General features: G+C 44.9%; 1 protein-coding gene across 15 annotated transcripts in view; it reads left to right on the plus strand.

Annotated features, from left to right (window-relative positions):
- Nucleotides 1–16,687, plus strand: part of PTPN3 (protein tyrosine phosphatase non-receptor type 3) — a 108,685-nt gene that overhangs the window by 56,716 nt on the left and 35,282 nt on the right. For all 15 annotated transcript variants that reach the window (XM_072727731.1, XM_072727736.1, XM_072727733.1 and 12 more), the window contains 6 exons: nt 78–165; nt 2,750–2,838; nt 3,907–3,970; nt 5,487–5,659; nt 9,522–9,656; nt 12,390–12,566. In XM_072727731.1, coding sequence (XP_072583832.1) covers nt 78–165; nt 2,750–2,838; nt 3,907–3,970; nt 5,487–5,659; nt 9,522–9,656; nt 12,390–12,566 — 726 coding nt within the window. The remainder of the gene's footprint in view (nt 1–77; nt 166–2,749; nt 2,839–3,906; nt 3,971–5,486; nt 5,660–9,521; nt 9,657–12,389; nt 12,567–16,687) is intronic.

The following is a 16,687-nucleotide window of genomic DNA, read 5'->3' on the forward strand; positions in this document are numbered from 1 at the left end:
GAGAGATTTTATTTTTAAAGTTGGAATTATATACTCTATTGATTGGCAAACTCTGCATCTTCTCTCCTCTTCTGTAGCGGGCTAAAGCAATCAGAAGCCGAATCTTGCTTCATCAACATAGCACGGACCCTCGACTTCTATGGAGTGGAGCTGCACGGCGGTAGGGTAGGTACCCTTGGCCCAGTCAGGTTCAGAAATTAACTTCCGAAAGTTTGAAAACTTCTTGAAACTGCCTTTTCCAGAATAATAATAATAAATAATAATAAATAATAATAAAAGACCTTAAACAATATTTAGAAACTTCATAAAGTAACGTTGAGTTTGGTTGGTTATTTATCCAGTTGCTTGTTTCATGTTTCCATGGGGTAGGGGCGTCATAGGGATTAGAAACAAGTAGTTTTTGTAAGATGATTTCGTGTTATGGTTAAAGAAGCGAAGGAAGTATATGCTCATTAGAGCGATGCTTTAATGAGCCAAGGGTTTAACTGTTTCATCTTCATGCTGCTCAAAATACAGCTAGCTGCTCAAATATGACCGCTTCTAAAAATTATTGAAAACTATTTTAAATCGGTTGTTCCTTTTAAATAAAATTGGCTAATATCCTTCAATGACTGAGCAATTTCTATCTGCCAGACACAGTGGCTTGCTTATTTCAGTGATGCCATGAGGTGAGTATCCTCATTACCCCATTTTACAGATGGAGAAACTGATACTCAGGGACTTCTTAAGGGTCACATAGCACACAGGTAGCAGCTTCAGTACGTGACCCCAGCACTAATTGGCATCCAGTCTTTATATTTTCTACCAGTAATTGTCCCACATCATGTCCAAAAGGAAGCAAATATTGGTTGAACAGCTAATAGGTACTAGCCATTGTTCCAGATGCTTTTCACAAGACCACAAGGTCTCATTTAAAGATTATTAGCAATCTTGTGAAATTGGTATGCTAATCATCCCATTTTACACTGAGAAAATGGAGGCTCAGGGAAGTTGAGTAAATGACCAGCTTTACATCTGTAGAGTATTTTTGTAATTCATAGACACACTTTCATTTCTTTTGTGCCTCTTCAGTCTTATAACCCTGTGATAGGCAAGTTATGACCTAAGTAATAAATTAGGAAAAATATATGGGATCTTAGAAAATACTAACTTTGGGACTTGATGGTTAATTTTTATTACATCTGCAAATAACAATTTGTTGTAGAATGTTGTCGAGAAACTTCTACACTGCCCTCAGCCTTGCCAGGGTGAAGTGGGCTTTATATGTATCTGAGTTGATCTATACTCTCCCCACCACTTGCGTCCCATGAGACACCTCAGGCCAGATGATTACCTGCCTGGCTGACACCCCCCAAGGTGTCAGAGGGAGTTACCTTTGGCTATGCTGGATCACCCGAAACCCCCTAAGTATCAATAACTCAATACCATAAAGTTCATTCTTCAGTAGTTCAAAAGCTGCGATGGGTCCCAACAACCCTCCAGAGTAGCCTTCCTTCATGCAGTGACTTGCTTGGCAGCCAGGCTGCTTCCGTCTTGTGGCTTCCCAAGCTTCACACATGGCCTCATGCTTGTGGCAAGAAAGGAGGAAGCTGGAAGGCGGGGTAGCAGCTCCTAAAATGATTCAGCCCAGAAGAGACCCATCACTTCTCCTAGAACATTGACAGTGCCTGGTCATGTGGCCCTGCTGAGAAATGTGGGGATGGGCACGGGAATTCAGTGAACAGTAACCGTCCGGGGATGAGACGCATGTGATTTCAGTGGGTTGCCCAATAGTAAATGCTCTCCAGACTTTTGCATGTGTCAGCACTGTTATCTTTGGACAGTTTCTCTAATTCCCCACGTTCACATCACTGTTCACAAGTGATTTATCCCTCTGTCTCGCGAGGCAAAAGAGAATGAAAGTTCATTACACCTGCCCCATATTCTCTAATTTCAGCCTGATAAAAACCCTTGGAGAGGTGGGTTTGATAATCGTTCTTGTACAAAAGAAAACTTGAGGCTCAATAGCCCAAAATAACACAGCTAGTAAGTGGCAAACCTACCATTCACACTCAGTGGTAACTAAGTCAGACTGTGCCCCCCTCCTTTTTTAATATAATTACAAGTATCTGATTGGGTAAATTGGGATATAGATGACTCAGGGGAAGGAGCCCTTTTATTTTTAAATTTTATTGTACTCACCTTGTTCTTAAATGACTTTAAAACACCCTGTAGTTAGTCACCATATCTTCTGTGTTTTCATTGTCAATGGCAATGCGTGGCACACAGGCTCTTAATGAATGTTGAGTGTACTGGATTTATAGGCAATATTTATTTATTCATTGGATTTAAAGACAGCAGTCTTCCCCTTCACAACAATAGCTAACTAACGCCTTTTTAGTGATGGGAGCTGAGATTAGTGGGAAGCTGTGCGGAGGGGAGGCCTTTCTGATACCAGCATGATATCTGATTGTTGAAAATGTATAATCGGATGCTCATGTGAAGATTCTGTGGAATGATGTGTGGACCTGCCTGGTAACAGAGTCTCTAGGCTGCTGGGACCCAGGTGTAGGTGCCAGGCAGTGTGCATTCGCTTTAGAAGCATCTGGTGCTGAGTATTTGGATCTGAAGTATCCCTTGCCTGTTTTCCATAACGTTTCCCCTTTGGAGCTTATACATACGCTATTTATAAAAGCGTGGGTGCTTGAGTTACCAGAGGGCATCGGCATGACTGTGACACGCTGTGAATCTGAGTTCCTCCCTTTTACAGGATCTGCACAATTTAGAGCTAATGATTGGGATTGCTTCTGCGGGCATCGCCGTGTACCGAAAATATATTTGCACAAGTTTCTATCCTTGGTAAGTGCAAACCAGTTCTAATTATTTTTCTGAATCATGCTTTAAAAATATGCCGAACAAAAGAAACGTTATGTCTAATTTTAAACTTTTATTTCTGAAGGAGGGGTAGAGACTTTACCCTAGGTTTTTACCTCTGACCTCTGGGAGGCTTGACCCAGATTCAGTACTTGGGACCAGTAGTTGGGTTTTCACCGGCATCCTCTTCCCCCAGTCACCCTATTGTTTGGGATACTCTTTAGAAACATGGATAAACTGGTACAAGCCCTGGGCAGCACAGTGGCCAGAATTCAGAGAACTTCCTCTGGGCAGGAATTGTATTGTCAGTGTGGTTCCTCAGTTAGTAGTTGGCCCTTTACAAGTGTTCAGACTTGAATCCTCCCAAGACCCTCTGGAGAAGGCAGTGCTCTCCACGGACTTCTGATGCAGGACTCCACGCATTCCTAGTTGCATGATCTTGAGCAGTTAGGTGAGGTCTCTGAGCCTCAGTTTTGCTTTCCGAAAATGGGCGTAATCATGGATTTCAGGACTGTTCCAAGGCTTAATTGAGGGACTGCTAGTAAAGCTTTTAGTAGGGGACTTGTGTATAAAGATGCTGTCTGTGGGAGCTCTAATCGTGTCCTTATGCAAATAATAGAGGAGCTGTTGACACGCAGCCACAAAGTACCAGAGCTGGGGTGTAGATCCAGGTCTGTCTGTCCTCCTGCTTCCTGTCCTCCTGCTGCTGCTCCACGCTGCCCTCAGCCGTTCTCCCCAGGCCCACACGAGCTCAGGCCAAGCTGCAACATCACAAAAGCAGCTGACCACAAAGAGAGCACATTGCCCATGGTTCTTGTTCTTTAAAAGTTACGTCATAATCCAACAGCCCTTATGTGATCCTCAGCTTCAGTCAGCTCCTTGGTATCTGGCCGAGGCAACGAGCTGCCATCATTTCTACCCTGAGGTAAATTCTTGGAAGCTAGGAGCCCGCCTTCCTCGTGGTCACAGAGTAGAGGACACACATGGAGAGGTGTCAGCTGCCACCCATCTGATCCCTATGTGCCTTTTGTGTGTGTGTGTTTTTTTTTGCAGGGTGAACATTCTGAAAATTTCTTTCAAAAGGAAAAAGTTCTTTATACATCAGCGACAAAAACAGGTGAGTTATGTCTGTGCTTGCTTTGTTTCTTGAGGTTTTAGCCACCTCAGCCAGTAGCTCTACGGCAGGTGCAGGCAGCTGGCCATCTGTTGGGGGAGAAAGAGCTTGGCGTGTAGTGGATGGAAAATGGGAGTCGGAATCCAGAGTTCCCATAGAATTCCCTGTGCTTCTCTGGTTGGAGATGTAACTTGCTTGGGAGTCAGTGAGATGGGTTTAGATCATCGCTCCTCCACCTCCACTGACCAGCTGGGCAGGTCCCTTAACCTCCCTTAGCCTAAGCTGTCTTGTTCCAGGAATGCAGTAGGACCTGCCTCTCAGGGAATCAAGAACATTAAACGAAAGAGCATTGGACAGAGCACCTGGCATGAGCCCACACAGAGTAGCAATGAATGTCAACGAGATGAGTTCCTTCCCGTGATGTGTTTAACGTGCACAGGAGGGGCACCTGGGTGGCTCAGTTGGCTAAGCGTCTAACTTTGGCTCAGGTCATGATCTTGGGGTCCTTGGATCGAGCCCCGTGTCAGGCTCTGTGCTCAGCGGGGAGTCTGCTCCTCCATCTCCCTCTGCCCCTCCTCCTGCTTGTGTGTATGCTCACTCTCAGTCTCTCAAATAAATAAAATCTTTAAAAAAATAAAATGCACAGTCATCTTCACATATGTCTCCTAAGAGGTGACCACCCTTCTCCAGATGACTCTGGATAGAGAAGAAGACTCAAAGTTTTCGAAACTGAGGCTCCCACAGTTTTCTGAATTTGAATCAGAGACACCTGCTCTTTCCACAATACCACACTCTGTCCTGTTATACTCTATATTTTTTTACTTATCGTCGCTATGTTCATTTTCCAGGGTTTCAGAGATAATACGTACTTAAAATGTCTCCATATAGCAGTGAATGCTTGGAAATGAGGACACTAATGCTCAAAGCAAACTAGAACTAGAATCTGGGTCTCCTCTGACCCCCACCCCATTGCAAGATTGAAAGTGGCCCCAAAATGCAGAAGGTGGTAATTTAATTTGAAAACAAAAGAAAAGCTTAGGTAGTTGAAGATCAAGGAAATCATTAATATGAAAATATGTGAGCACTTGATTTAACTCTGTGCTCGGGGACAAATAGAGAAATCCACAGGCTTATAAAATATCAAGTTGCAGAGAAATGGAAGAGTGTTTCTTCAGGAGAGATTTTCCCAGAGCTAAATTTTAAAAGATGTATCACACAGCCTTTTTCTGGTTGCTCCAAATATATCCAACCTAGGAATGTAAGCACGTTCAAAATCAGTCTTCGTGAAGGATCACAAGTGATGGTAAAGAGTAGAGTCAGGTCATCTTTACCGCATTAATAAGATGGTTAACAGATCCTGTTCCTGAATATTCCTGTAACGTTGATTTATGGCCTCGGGCATTTTGAAGCTGGTTTTCTGCTCTCTGTTGCACCTTACCTGGTGTGGACACAGAACACCTGTGAGCCTCTGCTCCTTCACCTGTGGAGATGAAATCTCTACTCTGTTTTTCTCCCCCAGACTGAATCCAGGGAACATATCGTGGCCTTCAACATGTTAAATTACCGATCTTGCAAAAACTTGTGGAAATCCTGTGTCGAGCATCATACATTCTTTCAGGCAAAGAAGCTACTACCTCAAGAAAAGAATGTCCTGTCTCAGTACTGGACTATGGGCTCTAGGAACCTGAAAAAGTGAGTATTCTTAAGTATCCACAGTAGGCTGAGATGTTAATATGTCCTGGTCACTGCCGGGTAGCGGACATCCTCGGGGGAAGGGGTTGCCATCATCCAGGGACCCCAGGCACTGGAGCTGGAGCTGCACGGCTGAAAGTGTCTCCAGGGACAGCACGGTCTCCTTCCACGAGGACTCAGGTACTGCTCGTGTTCTCATCCTTCCTTTCGGCCTCCACAACTCTGTTGCCCGGGCAGCGCCCAGGCAGCCAGAATTACAACTGCTCCCACTCCATGTCCCTGTAAGGGAAGCACGTGGCAGTGACTCTGAGGGTTGTCGTGGTACTAAGACAGCCTCTCCCACAGAATGTTAATTCGATACAGTGCTCCCAAATAGTGAATGAGCAGAGATGAAGTTTCCCAGAGTCAAGTGACGTTGGGACATAATACATATAACAGTCACAAAATAACAGCAATAACGAAAACTGGCAATTGTTTCCTTTGTACCATGCACATACTTAATTATATTTAAATCTTATAACAATCCCATGTGTACTAGTATCTACAGGAGGGATAATCAGAATATTTCATGAGCAGTGCAGCGAAAGAAATTACTCTTAAAAATTTTACCTTTAGATTAAAGTGGATTTCCTAAACTAATCCAGTTTGTATTTTTGTGTATTTATTCTAAGACTGCCGCCTTCTTTTTTTTTTAATATTTTATTTATTCATGAGAGACAGAGGAGCAGAGACGTAGGCAGAGGCAGAAACGGGCTCCCTGCAGGGAGCCCAATGTGGGACTCGATCCCAGGACTCTGGGATCAGGGCCTGAGCCAAAGGCAGACGCTCAACCACTGAGCCACCCAGGTGCCCCCTAAGACTGCCTTTCTAAGTAAAGATACAACAGAAACTATCAAGTTAATTGTAAACTGTTTGTTGACTTGAAAAATTGTTTTCATAATTTTGTGTTGTTGATGTGGCTGTTACTAATGGAACAATGCCCCCTGTCTGAACCATTATCTCCTACGTGGCACTGTATCAGACTATTCCAGTGACTTTCCCATTATGCTGATAATCATTAGGTAGCTTTTTATAGACTCAATTAGTATTTCTGTTAGCATCAGTGATAGTATTTATGGTGCTAAGTGCTCTCTCTCAGCTTCTGATGAACCAAGAACAAATACAAAAAGTTTCTAGCTCCTATAATATCATCTAGTATTTTATACATTCAGTAACCCTTCCTGAACATGTCACAGACATAATTTATTGGAATATAGTATTCACTTTAGTTGGATCTGAGCCTTCGGGCCAGCTGACAGGATTGAATTGGGAGCAGTTGAAAACATGGACTTTGCTAAGAAGACTGAGTTCAAATCCTACTACCTGCATCACTTTTAGTTTGAATTTGTTTGAATTTTTTCTTTTTTTTTTTTTTTAAGATTTTATTTATTTATTCATGAGAGATACAGAGAGATAGAGACATAGAGGGAGAAGCAGACCCCATGCAGGGAGTCTGATAATGGGACTCGATCCCAGGACTCCAGGATTATACCTGGGCTGAAGGCAGACGCCCAACTGCTGAGCCACCCAGGCGTCCCGAATTTCCTCATTTCTGTAACATACAGCCAACACAGAGTTAGGGGTGAATTGGGCAGGTTCTGTTTATCCATTATGGCAAAATAAACTACCCCTATTTTCGTATGATAGAACAGTTGGTTAGGCGTCTGCCTCAAGTCATGATCTCAGGGTCATGGGATTGTGTCCCACATGGGGCCCCAGGCACTCAGCAAAGAGTCTCCTTGTCCTCTCCCTCTGCTCCTCCCCTGCACACACACATGCTCCCTTTCTCTCTCTCAAATAAATGACATTTTTTAAAAACAAAAAAACAACCATCTTTCTGTTCTATCTTGAGATTTTGTGAATTGAGAAATTGAGAAGGGCTTGGCCAGCCACCTCTTTTGATCCATGTAGCATAGACCAGGGTTTCTCAGCGACAAGCAGCTGGTGGCTGGGCTGGGCTGGGCTGGGCTGTAGGTCCAAGATAACATGGCTTCCATGCTTGATGGAATGATTGGAAGGCTGGATTCACTTGGACCCCCCACTTCTCTCTGCTCTCAGGCCCTCTTCATGTGCACTCTCCAGCAGGGTCATTTGATGTCTTGTGCAGAAATTCAGGCTCCAAGGGCCTAAGGCAGAAGCAGCCAGTCATCATCAAGGCCAGGCCCAGAACTGGCACAGCTACTCTTGGTCAGAGCAGTCACAGGCCAGCCAACATTCAAGAGTCCAAGAACTTGAGCTATTTTTAATCTGCCGTTGAGGGTCATTTGGGATATCGGTGGTTGGGGGGCATGGATCAGCAGTTCTTTACTATTAAGACCAACTTCATTGTATTGCAAATTTCAGCCCTCACTGTGTCCATTTCATAGATGAGAAAATTGAGGCTTAGTTTACATGATTTGCCCAATCCTAGAGCTAGACATACATATTTGCATATGGGGCCTCCGGATAGAGGTTCCACATAAAAGGAACTTGATCAGAATTTTGCAAACTTAAGAGACATTGGGACTCCTCCCTGCCCCAATCAAAGAGAATCTATTAATAATCTGTGCACATGGGCAGCCCGGGTGCCTCAGTGGTTCAGCGCCACCTTTGGCCCAGGGCATGAGCCTAGAGACCCGGGATTGGGTCCCACACCGAGCTCCCTGCATGGAGCCTGCTTCTCCCTCTGCCTGTGTCTCTGCCTCTCTCTCTGTGTCTCATGAATAAATAAAATATTTTAAAAAATAATAATCCGTGACACATACTGTGGGGAACTATGACCTTAAACTTGTGAGTCCTCTCACATGCTCCCCTTGTTCTGAGGCAGTGTTCTCAATCAATGCTAATTTGCTTTCTGATGTGGATTCTCTTAGTGATGCTGCAGTGAGCATTTTGAGCAGGGTGACAACGGAGATTTTTTACTGTAAATTAGCACATTGATATTCTAGGGGGACTTTTGTGTTCTTCTGGGGTCTTAAGACATTGTTTAAAATTTAGGAATGTCAGGGGATCCCTGGGTGGCGCAGCGGTGTGGTGCCTGCCTTTGGCCCAGGGTGCGATCCTGGAGACCCGGGATCGAATCCCACGTCGGGCTCCTGGTACATGGAGCCTGCTTCTCCCTCTGCCTATGTCTCTGCCTCTCTCTCTCTCTGTGTGTGTGACTATCATAAATAAAAATTTAAAAAAACAAAAAAAAATTTAGGAATGTCAGAACTGAGTTTCCTTTAAACTGACTTCAAATGCTGTCTTTTTAAGTAGTTCATTCCTTGAGGGGGTCTCATTAGATAAGATTTAAATTCTGTAGGTGTCAATAAAACATGAAAGTCAGCTTCAGGGAGGCCCGTTCATGTAGCACGTGGCATGGAACTCTGCTGCCGAAGCATGTTCTCGGGCCTTCTTTCAAAGAGTTCTGTGATTTAGGGCTCATGGCTTCTGCCAGCTGGGATGGCAAAGAGCACCTTCCTGGAAGGATGGTTCATGTTTGTATTCAGGCCATTGTGAGCGAAGCGAACATTCCTTGACATTATGCAAACTGTGTTATCCTGAAAATTCCTCCTCATCAAAGGTTTGGTTATATCCTGAAAGCAGCTGTATTGCTTGCAGTAGTAAGGCCCAAGAAAATATTTTCACCAGAAGAGAAGAAACAACAAGAAAAAGCCAGGACAAAAAGGAACCACTTGTGATCTGTGTACCTCTACTCCTTGTAACCTTGGCTGGTGTCATCCAGGTGCCAACCAGCCCTTCATCAGAAAGGGAGCATGGATAGACTGTTTATTATATGCTGTAATTTCTTGTTGAACACATCCATCCATGTAGAAAGTGAACCTTGCGTCTGGTTTTTCAGGTCTGTAAATAACCAGTATTGTAAAAAGGTGATTGGAGGGATGGTGTGGAACCCAGCCATGCGGAGATCATTGTCAGTGGAGCACTTAGAAACCAAGAGCCTGCCTTCTCGATCCCCTCCCATCACTCCCAACTGGTACGTCCGACTTTTTTTTTTTTTTTTTTGTATTACCCACCACTAAACACTTTATGTCTCTTAAAAATTCAGCTTTGTAAGTTTTCCCAATATAGATGCGGCCTGTAGTCGGAGTTTATGTTTGCATGCTTGGCTGTTACAGAACTAACAGTTGGCTGTTTTTGTGAAACATGCAAGCCTAGCTGAACATTTTCTTTAGTGTGTAATGCTGGGATGTCCTTTTTTAAAAACTTGCCTGGTCTGAATTTGAGAACTACAGCCTACTGAAAAAAACACCCCTCGTGGAATTAAGGGACTCACTGGGAGATTAATGTTCTGGGAAACCCTGTGATAAGGAAGCCCGCTGAGATTTATTTAAGCTGTTTTTCCATTAACATCACACAAAATGAACTTGGGGAGAATGTGGTAAAGGTATACGGTGTAGGATGCGTGGCCCTCAGCAACAGTAGTAGCAAATGCACTGGGGAAGTAGCCTGCCAGCATTTAACATGATGGCTTAACAGGAAGGAAGTTGCACTTGGCGAAGTGCGAAGGACGTGTGTGGCTGCATCACCCAGACGCAGATTTTGGCTCTTTTGTTAATTCATAAGTTTCTTTACCTCTCTGGTCTCAGTATTCCCATCTGTCAGAGGGTTCAAACAATCACCACAAATGACAGTGTACAAGTGCTTTGTAAGTGATTTTTTTTTTTTAAATGAGGTGGAATTATTATCATTATTTTATTAGAATGGTTCTTCAGAGACATTGGATCAGTTTTGTGAACGTGTCCAAAATGGCCAGGCACTGTCAGCAGGAGGGAAACTAAGCCAGAAACATTGCCCCATCTCCACGCAGGACTAGAGACCGTGGCTTTGTATTCATTTCACAGAAGACCCAGGTGGACCTGTAAATTACCAAGGAGGGATCTAGGAGGACTGAGGGAGATTCTCTTTCTTTTTTCTCTAACTTTTAAACCCTTTTAATTTGTGTAATAATTTATGTAAATGGAAATGGACAGTATGTCTTAGAAATCGGAAGAATTCTAAAAGAATCCATGGAATTCAGTAAATTTGATAAAAGCAGTAAGAATGTTTGAACATTCATCATTCTTTAGGGCGCTGAATAGTAATGACTGAGAAAGTCTAAGGAAAATTATACAAAATGAGCAGACACAAAAGGGGTTCTGAAAAGAACAATTATTCGTTATTTCGTTATTATTGCCTCAATAGGTATAATCAATGATGATGATAATAGTGTTTTTGAGTACTTATTACTAACTCATTTCATCTTCACAGCAATTGTATGAGGATATACTATTATTATTTCCATTTAACCGATGAGTAAATTGAGGCACAGAGAAATAATATAAGTAATCTAAGGTTAGATCTGGGATTTGAGTTTAGTATCACTGGGTCAGAGGTCATATTCTTTTAATTTTTTTTAATTCAATTGATTAACATATAGTGTATTACTAGTTTCAGAGGTAGAGGTCAGTAATTCATCAGTCTTATACAACCCCCAGTGCTCATCATATCCCGTGCCCTGCTTAATGTAGGACCAAGGGAGATCCTAACAGGCACAAATGGAGTTACTGTGCAAGACGGCTGGGTGAGGACCCTGCCCTGGGGCCAAATGCTCTAGGCAGAGATGCTGATGGTATTTAGTGTCAGAAATCTTAACATGACAACGTAGATTTGTGTCCTGGTTTCCCAAGATTTAGGCACTTCGTTCTAAAACGGTAAGTTTATTCTGTAAAGTAGCAGCTTAATTTGTCTGAAAGCCTCTGAGGCAGCGATGCCAGGGCCCCAGAGCAGAGGCCCAGGACAGCATCCAGGAGAACAGCGGGCTTTGATGTCGCCACACCCGTGGCCTGGAGCTCCTACTACTATTTATAGGTCCCCTCCTGAGGAGTCACAAGCCTTTCTCCCCTACTCTGGACGCAGTATTATTGATTATCTGGGCCCCAAGGGAATAGGAATAGTGGAGGCCCTGACGGTGTCCAGGAAAAATGGCTAAGGAAGAAGGAGGTGGAAACACAGAGAGAAAATAGAAGGCGGCTCAGCAGCCTGGGGTCACCCACTACAGGAGCTGATGTCCGGGGAACATCGCTTCATTTGGTTCACTCTCAGGAGCAGGTAGGTACAGCTGAGGCCCAGAAAGGTGGTGTGACTTGCCTGAAGCCACACAACTGCTGCTGCTATCAGGGGAACGGGATGGTGCTGCCGTGCCCATCTCATAGGACATAGAGGATATATTTTTAAAAGAAAACCTTTCTTCTTGGATTAAGTGAAATTCACATGAAGGGATACAATTGAAGTAAGGTTTCGGTTTTGCCAAAAACTAACCTTTTGCTTCTAAACCCTTTAGTTAATACTGGTGTTTGAATGAATCTGGAGAACAGATCAGTAGTCAGTACAGCCTATTGTGCATTGAGAGCTTGAGTCCTCCCAGAAGAATCCCCCCCTAAATCAACACTCCCCACTTCCCAAAGGGCATAAATTAGTCTTGTCTGCCTATTTATATGGCTGAGGCTTCCTTTCTGGAGGCTGCACTGCGGGGCTGAGAGTATCAAGGATTCGTGTGGCCCTTGGTGGATTGCAGTGTAGTAACGGGTTAACCGGTTCTTCATTTCCAACAGCGTCTGCCAAGGCATCCTTAGAAAGGTCAGGGCACAAAGTTGGATCCCGATGCCTGATAAAGTTTTTCAGTGGAATTTGCTTTCAACACTTCCCACTCGACCTTTTCCCCACACAGGCGAAGTCCTCGGCTCCGGCACGAAATCCGAAAGCCACGGCACTCTTCTGCAGATAACCTTGCGAACGAGATGACCTACATTACAGAAACCGAAGATGTGTTTTACACGTACAAGGGCTCCCTGTCCCCAAAAGACAGCGAATCCGAGGTTTCTCAGAACCGAAGCCCACACCGAGAGTAAGAAACCTGTTCTCTTCTTTGTATCTGCTTGTGGTGGCTGTTGAGGAATTTGCCCAGGCCCAGAGAGAGCCGTTTAAGTCAAGAGCTGGAGCCTGCAGCCAGCTCCCTAGGCTGCTCTGTGCCAGGATGGCAGCGTAAATCAGACTGTCCCTTCTGCCACAGGAGGACAAGCCGTGTGCCTGGGGTCTCAAGCTCGCACTTCTTTTTTGTATGACAAAGACCTACCGTCCACATACATGTTAGCTTTCTTTTTTTTTTTTTTTTTCAGATTTTAGTTTTTTCTTTTTTTTTTTTTTTTTTTAATTTTTATTTATTTATGATAGTCACAGAGAGATAGAGAGAGAGGCAGAGACACAGGCAGAGGGAGAAGCAGGCTCCATGCCCCGGGAGCCCGACGTGGGATTCGATCCCGGGTCTCCAGGATCGCGCCCTGGGCCAAAGGCAGGCGCCAAACCGCTGCGCCACCCAGAGATCCCGACATGTTAGCTTTCTTAAATAAGTTTCCAGTTGATGAGCAAAGCCCAGTTTAAATCAGTTCACATTCCAGAAGTATAGTTATGTTAACCTGAATAGTAATATTTCTCTAGATTGTCAGAGTTTTACCCCTGCAAGATTTCTGGATTGCTGGAAATATGCTTACGTGGACCTATCCACAGAGAGCCTTCTCAGATCCACAGTAGGCACTCAGGGTGTTGGGTGGGGAGAGAGGGTTGTTTTTAATGAATTGTTGGTGTAAAGCAAAAACGTGCACAGAACGTCTCCTGAATTTCTGTTAAGTTTTTTGTCAGCGGTTCGCGTTAAATTCTTGTATGTCCCTGCTCTGCTTTTTTAAATGTGACAAACTCCCTTCACATCTCAAGGCCAGGAAAAACTGTCTCTCCAAAAGTACTGGCTTGAGTTCTTTTATTATTCAGTAGCTGTATCGAATTCACGAAGTTTCCTTTTTGTCTTGATTGCCAGGGAACTGAGAGCTCCAAGTTAAGGGTCAGTTGCATGGACTTCCCTTAGTACAGGTTTCTGGTGTAGTCCCTACTCTTCTTTGTCTTATTCATGGGTCTTTTTTTTTTTCTCTCTCTTAATGAATTCACAATTCTTCTGTATCCATACATTTTAGAGTAAGCTATTCTAAATCAAATTTTTGAAGTGGACAAGCCCTAATCATAAATAAAATGACATTTTAAGCTGAAGTATGAGAGGACTGGATCAACCATTAGGGAGTCAGCCAGAGGCACTGGGTATTGATTCTGTTAGGGCCCAAACTATACCTGATATATAGAAACCTAACACCTCCCTTCACAGCGTGGGATTAGGGAGAGGGCACTTCAATTAATCTGTCAATTTTTACCACTCTAGCTGCTAGGCTTAAAGCATTAAATGCGTCCTGATTGTATTCTAGACATCGCAGGTGAATTGCAAATCTTCCCACTTACAATATGAGGTTGTTACCTCTCTGTTGTCTCTGACCGCAGCAAACATGGTTTCCAGCTTATCTGTGTTCTTAACACCTCTGGGTAAATAATCCTCTGGTCACTCTTTCCTTGTGACCTGAGCTCTGGATGATGCTTTTGTTGAAATGATCACTATCTCTTGCTTTAACTTGCAGCCCCATTGAAGTGACAGTGTGGAAGGGCGTGAGTTCCTTTGTGTGACACCATGGTTTTGCAGATCTAGATCTACCGGGCGGGAAAGGCAGGCAGGCAGGCATGACCTGAGCCCCTTGGGAGTCGGAGGTGGGGTCCTGTGGCTTTGGGGAAAGGAGAAAGAGGGTTTAGGAAATGGACTGGTGGTTCTGGGAAGCTCGGTCACATTGTCCCTGCCAGCCCCCCCTCTTGTGGCTTGCAGTCCCATCCTGGAACTGTGGACCATCTAGACTTCCACGGACCAGTGCAGTAGCCAGTAGGTACCTGCGGGTGTTCGGATTTAAGTTACTTAACAGTTATATCGCATTCCTCAGTCATATAAGCCTCCTTTCAGGGGCTCAAGAACACCACATGTAGGTAGTGACTACAATACTGGCCAGCACAGAGAGAGTCTCTTTCCATCGTCACAGAAAGTGCTGCTTGCAGTACTTAGTGCTGGGTAGAGAGAGATGGATTCTTCCTGGCGGAGCGTGGATGTTGTCAAGGGTTCCGTGCATTCTGAGTGCAGCAGCACACCTCATACACCCTATGCTGCTCACAGAGGGAACATCAAGGCAAATTAGACAAGTCTTTGCCTTAAGGGGCCTCCAGGCCAGCCAAGCAAATAGCACATTGTCAGCCTCTATCGCTGCATTGTCTGCCACTTAGGTACAAGCAATGAGTTTGGGGAATGGTCTGAGGGTTCTGAGAAGCCCAATTACGTGTCCCACGTCAGATTTTCTTGCTGTGGTCTGCACTGTGCAGCAGCCAGACCTTCACGGTCCAACACAGAAGCCACCAGCCATGTAGGGCTATTTAAATTCATATTCAGGAGCTCCTGGGTGGCTCATTTGGTTACGCTGCCAACCCCTGATGGCAGCCCAAGTCTCCATCTCAGGATCGTGAGTCCACACCCCAGAGGTGGGCTCCGTGCTGAGTGTGGAGCCTACTTACAAAAAAATAAAAAAGAAAGAAAAGAAAAGAAAAAAAAATTTACATTCATTGAAGTTAGTTTGAAAATTCACTTCCTTAAATCCTGTTTGATTCAAGTAATCTCAGGCCCCGTGCACCCCTACGCATTGCACATCAGTTCTTTCTGAAACTCCTCCATGAGACCTTGTAAGATGCGTCATCCTGGGGCCCTTTTTATTTTGCAGCTAAATGTTAAAAGTAGCAAATAAAGGTGATTGATTCAGAAGCAGCCTTCGTTGCGGCAGCTTCGCCAGGTGCACCAGTAGACGCCTCACGGGGTCAGGTTAGCAGCCATGGGTTGCAAGTAGGGTGAGCAGTTGAAAATGGCAGCCCTTACCACCTCGGGGGGCAGGGGGGGTACCCCTTCCTGCTGGCAGGAAGCTGCGGCCTGCTGGGTCCTCAGGCAGCTGCCACCCCCTTCCCCTGAGAGTCTGGGGGCCCTCCCCTGCCCAAGGCAAGCAGGAAAGGCTGGTCTGTGCCCGGTGTGTGTGTGGGGGAAGCCAAGGTAGTTACCTGAGTATTTATTTGCAAGGCATTTAAGGAAGGTCTGGCCTGTTTTACGCAGCCTGGTTGTGCAAAGAGGCGAAAAGAAGCATTCTGTCAGAGAAGTCAGATGAATAATAGCAGACAGTCCGGAGGGTTCCTTGTAGAAAGGAGAATTAAGTGTAACGTTCTGTACCCATGTAAACAAGAAGAAGAAAGAGAAAGGAAGAAAAAGAGCAGATAGACTTTGGCTCTGAACCCAGAGCGGCGCGGCTCGGGCTCTCTGAACATTATCTTAGCGGGTGAGTCACCCTCCGGCTTGTTCCGTATTTATAGCAGCACAGCAAAGTTTATGATTATAGTTATGAATCCTTGGCAGTTTGCTTTGTGCCCGAGTCAGCTGCACTCTTGTTACTCCCAGGGCTCGCTCAGCCCGTCCGGGGCCCTTGGCTTGCTTCAGAGCGAAGGCCGAACTCTACAGAAAAGGAAGTTTCCATCATGGCAAAAAATAAAATAAAATAAAAATTCAATCCCTTCACTCCCCACCACCCAGAAAACGTGGCAGGGGAGGAGGAGGTTCCCTAAAGGGAAAGCGACTTTGCACAGCAGAGATTGGAGGAAACCCCACTTGGGCGCAGATGAGGGCTGTATTCCAAGAACTTTTCGGTGGGCGCTTCTTCACACTTGTCCCGACGGGTCCTCCGAGGGAGCGGGGCTTCGTGTTGCAATGCCCTGATGTTTGCTTGTCCCTTTCTTTAGAGCCTGCCTTGTTCCAGAGGACACGGGGCAGCTGTCACTTTTTATCTCAAAACTGTGCACGCAACGGTGTGAATGCACTTAATGCTCCTGAACTGTGCACTGAAGAAAGGTTAGGATGGTACATTTTATACTGTGTGCATTTAACCACTGTTAAAAGCCTCTAAAAAGAACTTCCATGCCTTGAGAGGGGCTTTGGGAATGCTCGGCAGCCCCGGCGGCTGTGCAGGAACGCCCTGGGCCCTGTCACCTATCACCCGGGTGCCCCGCTGGCAATAGGGAGCTCTC

Source organism: Vulpes vulpes, chromosome 12 (genome assembly GCF_048418805.1).
Source record: "Vulpes vulpes isolate BD-2025 chromosome 12, VulVul3, whole genome shotgun sequence".
NCBI lineage: Eukaryota > Metazoa > Chordata > Mammalia > Carnivora > Canidae > Vulpes > Vulpes vulpes.